Genomic DNA, 7432 nt, shown 5'->3' with positions numbered 1-7432 from the left:
ACTACCAGAATGCATTACAAATATTTCTCATTGTGATGACAGACATTGGGTGCGTTCGGGGAGACGCTATTAGCGCTATCAGCATCAGTTTATCCTTGTTCTACTTTTAATGAGTAATGAAGATGGACTGATGCTGGTAGCGCTAATAGCGTCTTCCCGAACGCACCCATTGTGTGCTTTCCAGCAAGACACAGTGTAACACAGTGTCCATTAGTGTGAGCGAGACACACTGACATGTTCTTTCTCACACTAATGGACACTGTGTTACACTGTCTTGCTGGAAAGCACACAATGTCTGTCATCACAATGAGAGATATTCGTAATGCATTCTGGTAGTGAAATAGAAATTAACTTTACATATTAATTTAAAATTAACATTAAAGTTAAATTATTTTCCTATTAAGTTAATGAAATTCCATTCCGATTCGATCATCTGCAATAGTGACGCAGTAGAAACCCATTTACGTGGGTCGGAGAATACATTTTAAACAGAGTACACCTGAAGCTTACTAATCTTGGCTCTTTCCTCCTCGGTATCATCTCGGCAGATCATAAGCGTATGAGACAGACACATGTAACGGCAGTAACTTCCAAGGCTTTCACCTCCATCAGAGTCGTCGATGACTTTAACAAGTTTATGTTGTACTTTGTTATACATAATTTTTATATTAGAAGTTTCGTTCCATGTATGTAATATATACTCTCGTGTGATTCAATAAATAACAAATAAATAAATTTTTTTAAAATATTTATTATGTATTTATACATATTATACATATTTATATACATATTATATGTATTTTTTATATATATACATCCATGGCATTGCTCTGAAACAATAATAAAAAATTTTGTTATTTTGTACATGTATTAAAATTATACTGTAATGTGATAGTAGCTGCGGATCAAGGAATTCCTTGATCGTTTGTAACTATTGTCACATAACAGTATTTTTATAGTCCACATCTATCAAGAGACATGGTAGTGGCTCGTGCCAAGTGAAAGCGCAGCGTGAGCCCGACTGTGCTCTTTATCTTACTTACCTCTTACTTATAAGTTATGTATATATTTTGCCCTCCGCGGCCCCTTCCTCTTATGTGCTGCCCTCCGCGGCCCCTTCTTCGCCCGCGCCCTGCTCGTTGCCATCGAGGAGCTGTAATAAGGAAAAATAAATTAACTATAATAAACAAAATATAAAAATATCTGATCCGTGATACAGACTATTTTTTGTGGCTGACCGTGCTGCATTGTTGCACCGAAAAAAAACTGATGTGTATCACAGACCAGACCTTGATATTAATATATTTTATAGAAAACCTGGAGTATTTTTTACTTACGTCTTGTCCGCTCCTGTGGCGGTTGTGTTGGTGGTGGTGGTGGTGGTGGGGTCATCAATAGTCCGTGGGGTACTCCCCATGGGTATGGCCACGTTGGTGTGGCCCCCCACCACATCACTGATGAGATCGACGACGTCGACGGCGGCGGGACCGACGTCGGCGGCGGCGGGACTGACGTTGTCGGCGGCAACGGGATCGATGTCGGCGGCGGCGGGATCGACGTCGTCGGCGGCGGCGGGATCGACGTCGTCGGCGGCGGCGGGATCGACGTCGTCGGCGGCGGCGGGATCGACGTCGTCGGCGGCGGCGGGATCGACGTTGTCGTCGGCGGCAATGGAATCGCCGCCGGTAGCGCATTTTCTTGCAGCTCCTCAAATTGAGAAGCTGCAGGTGCGACTTGTTGCACGTGCAGCTTCTCAATTTGAGAAGCTGCATTGGCTATTAATTCATCTCCTTCACTGTCGATTTCCATATTGCTGAAATTAAACGTATTATTTTTATTATATTTAATGATTAATATTTTTACGAGATACGTTATATTTTTTATACTTACATAATATCCTTGTTTGCCGCCATTTTCGACATGGGTCGATGTGACGTGGATGGAGACACACTGGAATATATGAGTGCGTTCGGGGAGACGCTATTACTATCAGCATAAGTCTGTTCTTGTTCTGCTTTTAATGAGCAATGAAGATAGACTGATGTTGGTAGCGCTAATAGCGGCTCCCCGAACGTACCATATGCAGGTACATGGCAGTGATGTTTACGAACTCAGCTTTAGAAATTTTATGGCCGTTTGAATGGTGTCTTCATTTTTGTTTATGGTTGTGGTTTTATTGATACAGATTGTCAATATAATTAATTTGATTATTGTTAAATCAAAGGCGAGAAGAAAGTATTGAAGGTAATATTTTAGTAAGTATCAAGAAGAAAATGTGTAATTATTTTCAAAGTAGACTCAGAATTTTCCAAAATTAAATATAAAAGTAAACGGGCATTAAAAGTGAAACATGGTTATGTTTTTGATTTATACTGATTTTAATCTGATATTTTGCTACTGATTGAAATAATCAAACTTTTGGTTGGTTTTTAACGTCTGGGAATCGATTCTGTATTTCTGAAAAAGTAAAAATGTGATCGTTAATCCTAAAAAAGTATACACCAATCAGTGGATTAATTTTCTTTTAGAAATACAGAACATCTTGTATTGAAAAGCTTACTTGTTAATTTGAAAAGCTAACTTTTTTATGAAAATATAAGTAAATTTATGGCCCATTCATAGTCGATTCTTATATTTAAGATCATCTTAAGTACAGCCTTAAGATGCCATCGACCAAGTCGTATTAACATCTTAAGACATTGCTCGAGACAATCTTTAAATAAGATTCGACTATGAATATCGATCTATGGTATTCATAGTCGAATCTTATTTAAAGATCGTCTCGAGCAATGTCTTAAGATGTTAATACGGCTCTGTGATTGACGGATGGCATTTTAAGACAGTACTTAAGATGAATTAAATATAAGATCCGATTGTGAATACCGGTCTATATCTTTACGTATATAAGTATACTACGTTCTCGATGCTTGTTTGCTTTATCTAATTTTTACATTATGTTATATTTAATAAAATAAACTGAAAAAATATTAATATTTTATTTCTAAACAGAGCGTTTCTATTGACTTATTACTTAAATCCTGGAAACGACTTTAAGGCTGGTATTCACAGTCGAATCTTATATTTAAGATTATCTTAAGTATTGTCTTAAGATGCCAACAACCAATCACAGAGCCATATTAGCATCTTAAGACATTGCTGGAGACGATCTTTAAATAAGATTCGACTATGAATACCAGCCTAAATACGGAAAAATGTTTCAGATGAAAGTTGTAAGTAGGATATTATGAGAAAAATATGTATGAATTTGACTTTAATGTTGTCAAGGTCAAGAGGACATCATGTTGATATATCAATATTAAGGTGACCTTCTGATCTTGTCAACGTTATTCAAGTCCACATGTTCATCATGTTTTAAAGCTGTTTCCAAGCTTTAGGGAGTGGATCAGACTTTTGAAATATGTTATGCCCGAATCATATTAGCGATTGCATCTGTGTTCACGTTTGCGTTTACGATTGTCTCTTGACAATCTTGTCAATTAGAAAGCTTTAGCCATTTGTCCATTGATCAAGAGACAATCGCAAACGCCAATCGTTAATGTGATTGCATTACAACTTTACTACTGCGGTCATTGTGGATGGATGATGTTTTGTATGCAATAATTGTCTTTTTACGTTTTCATATAGATACTTATATTATCTACTAATTTAGAAGAGGTTCTACTAATTTAGAGAAGAAAGGTAAAGCTTTTTATTTTTATTTGTATTTCTTATTTTTATTTCTCTTTCTGTATCTTTTTGTGTTTTGTCTTCTTTTTCTTTCTTCTTTCTTTACATATTTCTTATATATACATATCACATTATTCGGCTGCTGTGCGCCTATAAAATCGGCTGCTGTGCGCCTATAAAATCCGGCTGCTGTGCGCCTATAAATCCGGCTGCTGTGCGCCTATAAAAATCGCTGCTGTGCGCTTATAAATATTGGCTGCTGTGCGCCTATAAATATTGGCTGCTGTGCGCCTATAAATATTGGCTGCTGTGCGCCTTTAAAAATTGGCTGCTGTGCGCCTTTAAAAATCGGTCGCTGTGTCTATAAAATCGGTTGCTGTGGATCTATAAAAATTCACTGCTTTGCACTTATAACAATCGAACGTTTGTGAAAAATTGTAGTAGTTTTTCAAATAAAATGTCTCCAAAGGAAAAAGAAATTATTATTTTAAAACCTGAAAATAAAGATATTATTATTCAAATGAATGGCTTAACGATGACCATATTGATCATTTTCATGAACTTTTACAAACTGTTCGGACTATAAACCTGTTGGAACATGGCGAATACAGCTTCCTCATTTGATACAACCCTGTATTACCAGATACAAAAACATATTCAAATATTGTATAGTCCGTCACATTGGGTATGTAGTTATTACGATAGAAAAAATATATTTATATATGATTCCTTAAATAAAATATTACATAAAGATCACAAACAATTCTTGAAAAGATTATTTCCAACATATGATTTTGAGACACATTCAGTCAGATTTCCGACTGTGCAACAACAACCAAATGGTAATGATTGTGGTGTTTTTGCAATAGCTTTTGCTATTTCGTTATTATATAACATTAAACCTGAAAAAGTAAGATATGACCATAGTCTAATGCGTTCGCATCTATTAAAAATTTTTGAATCTAATGTGATTGAGCATTTTCCTCAGGATTTAAATTATGGTGTTCCTCAAAAAGTACTTCCATTAGCAGTAATAAAAGCAAGAGAAGATAGCTAATGCTCAACGTATAAAGAGATTATCTAAAAAAAATACTTTGAAGAATGAATGTCATAATATTGATAATAATCAGGTTAAAAAATGTTATATGGTCGAATATAATTCTTCGAAAAAAAATGTGATATTGAAGATAATCATGGTAAAAAACGTTACCTAGACGATGATTTAGAAAATGTTTGTCTTAAAAAGCGGCTTCAAGATCAACAAAACTTAGAACAAAATCGGGCTAAGCAACTGGATCGATATAAAACAGATTTATTGAATAATCATGTTAATAAAAAGCAACGTCAATATGAAAAAATTGACGATAATCGTAGTAAAAACGTTATATAGACGATGATTTGGAAAATATCCGTGCTAAAAAGCGGCTTCGATATCAAGAAAATTTAGAACAAAATCGGGCTAAGCAACGAGATCAATATAAAAAGATTTACTGAATAATCGTGCTAAAAAGCGGTTTCGATATCAACAAAATTTAAAACAAAATCAACCAAATTTAGAACAAAATCGGGCTAAGCAACGGGATCAATATAAAAAAGATTTACTGAATAATCGTGCTAAAAAGCGGTTTCGATATCAACAAAATTTAGAACAAAATCGGGCTAAGCAACGGGATCAATATAAAAAAAATTTACTAAATAATCGTGTTAAAAAGCGACGTCAATAAAAAAAATTTACAAAAAAATCGTTTGCGTAAGAGAATACATTATTTTAAACATTCACAACATGAACGAGATAGATACAGAAAATATTTTGATCGTAAATGGTTGTATAATAAACAATATTACGAGAAAAATATGTTAAAATTTAATTCTGTAAAAAAAATTGTTGATCGAATATTATTAAAAAATATAGTAAGTTTTGGTCAAAAAATTACATACATATGCATAATCCCGTAACAATAACAGATATTATGAATAAACTTAATATTAAAAACAAAATTGAAAGACGATTAGAAGCTGAAAAAATTTTGCGTTGGTCTATGCAGATTAGAAATAATTATTCACAATATGTATAAAATATTAGCTGTATTGAAAAAAAAGGCTGAAGTACACTTAACTCTCGTTACTGAGTGTTTAACAATTGATGTAAATTACAGCGTTATGTGGTGTATCGGGTCATACAGCTTCTTCCGAAAATTATTTTATTGATTCTACATATAGCGAGCAATTGACTTCATTGCAACCTTTAATAACAAACGTGAAAGGTCAAATTATAAATGTATTACCTTTATAGAAGCACAAGCTAAAAAAGCATGGTTGTGCAACGCTTCGTGTAAAATTGATTCGTTTGTAATTGATCGTTATAAAAAGTTTCTCGAAGTAATAAATATATGTACTTTAAAAGAAAATACCAGAGTTATTGCGCAAGGTTTATCAGAAATGTACAGTAAACGATTTGACTGACAAATTAGGTCATACAGGCTTGTTACATTTATCCAAATCTTTGTAAAGCAATGTCTCTTTCTATTCAATTATTATCACCTCATTTTCCAAAGGTGAGACATATTAAACGTTTGATTTATCGAATAAGAGCAGACTATCGAAAGTTAATAGATCTAGAAAAAGCTTTTAAATTCTGGCGATATCGATACATAAATGAACTTATAACTTTGGCACAGATCGAGCAAATATGTACAAACATCATCAAAGTTTAACTGATTTGAGTGATGATGATATTATTTCTAAATATAGCAAAGCATTTAAGGCGTTGACTAAACGTTCCATGGACACACCTCGATATGCTGTATTTCATGTGAGAGACTTTGCTATAAGAAAAGTGTATCTGAAATTAGTAAGGTTAAACACAATTAGATATTCCAATTTGGAGAGATTTAATGGCACGTATAAAAAATCTATATATTGATCCGCAATACATATGTCTTTATTGCCAAAGAAAATTCCGTAATGGATTAATGCCTGCTTATTGTATTTTAAACAATCTATTTATCCAAAATGTTCCCGAAGTAATATCGTCTCTTAATTCATTCGAAAAAATGTTAATACAAAGGGCTAAAGCATTTCAAACTGTTGTTAAAATGGGAACTGTGATGAATAAAAGGTTGCCTCATAGGCAGATGGTACAGAAAGTAAAAGGTAGAACATTTCATTTACCATTACCATTAGAACAAACAATGAACAAAATATGTTTCGAAAACTGATGCGATAAATAAAAATAATATGGAATTGTACATTTTAGTTAGAGGTATCCGACAAAAGCAAAAATTATTTGGAAGAAATGGTAAATCTTAAAAAAGTATTTGATGCTTTGGTATGGTTAAAACGTAATAATCACCTTTATAAACACATTATACTGCCAGATACTTGCGATGGATTATGTTCGGAAAAAAAATGTAGAATTTTTGAAATAAAAGAGACAGAAAATGATACTGAATTTGTATCGGATAATAATGATAATGATGGTACATTATTAAATTCCCAAAATTGAAATGCAAGAAACAAAAATATGCGAAGCTATTGTTTTTAAATCTCAAGGTGACGCTATGTTAACTCAGGTTATCGATGACAAGAGAGTTATTATGAACAGTATACAATTTATCCTTTATATGAAAAAAAAAACGTGAAAGTGCTAACGCTTTGTATCAAATGTTAAAAATTGAAGAACTACCTCTGGATAACCGGGAAAATTTTAGATCTATTATGTTTTCCAGATTTATATCCTTTTGGT

At 33.4% G+C, this 7432-nt stretch overlaps 1 protein-coding gene across 1 annotated transcript; it reads right to left on the bottom strand.

Annotated features, from left to right (window-relative positions):
* Nucleotides 1–775: 775 nt before the first annotated feature.
* LOC118648628 (leucine-rich repeat extensin-like protein 3) lies at nucleotides 776–1537 on the bottom strand (the record flags this gene model as incomplete). Its single annotated transcript, XM_036294957.1, is given in 3 exon segments — nucleotides 776–830; nucleotides 1044–1153; nucleotides 1338–1537. Coding segments are annotated over 2 exon segments (307 nt in total), but the record flags the coding sequence as incomplete, so codon positions are not given.
* Nucleotides 1538–7432: the final 5895 nt, after the last annotated feature.

This window comes from Monomorium pharaonis, unplaced genomic scaffold (genome assembly GCF_013373865.1).
Source record: "Monomorium pharaonis isolate MP-MQ-018 unplaced genomic scaffold, ASM1337386v2 scaffold_552, whole genome shotgun sequence".
NCBI lineage: Eukaryota > Metazoa > Arthropoda > Insecta > Hymenoptera > Formicidae > Monomorium > Monomorium pharaonis.
The sequence above is the reverse complement of the archived record's forward strand: the minus strand, read 5'-3'. Positions and strand labels throughout refer to the sequence as shown.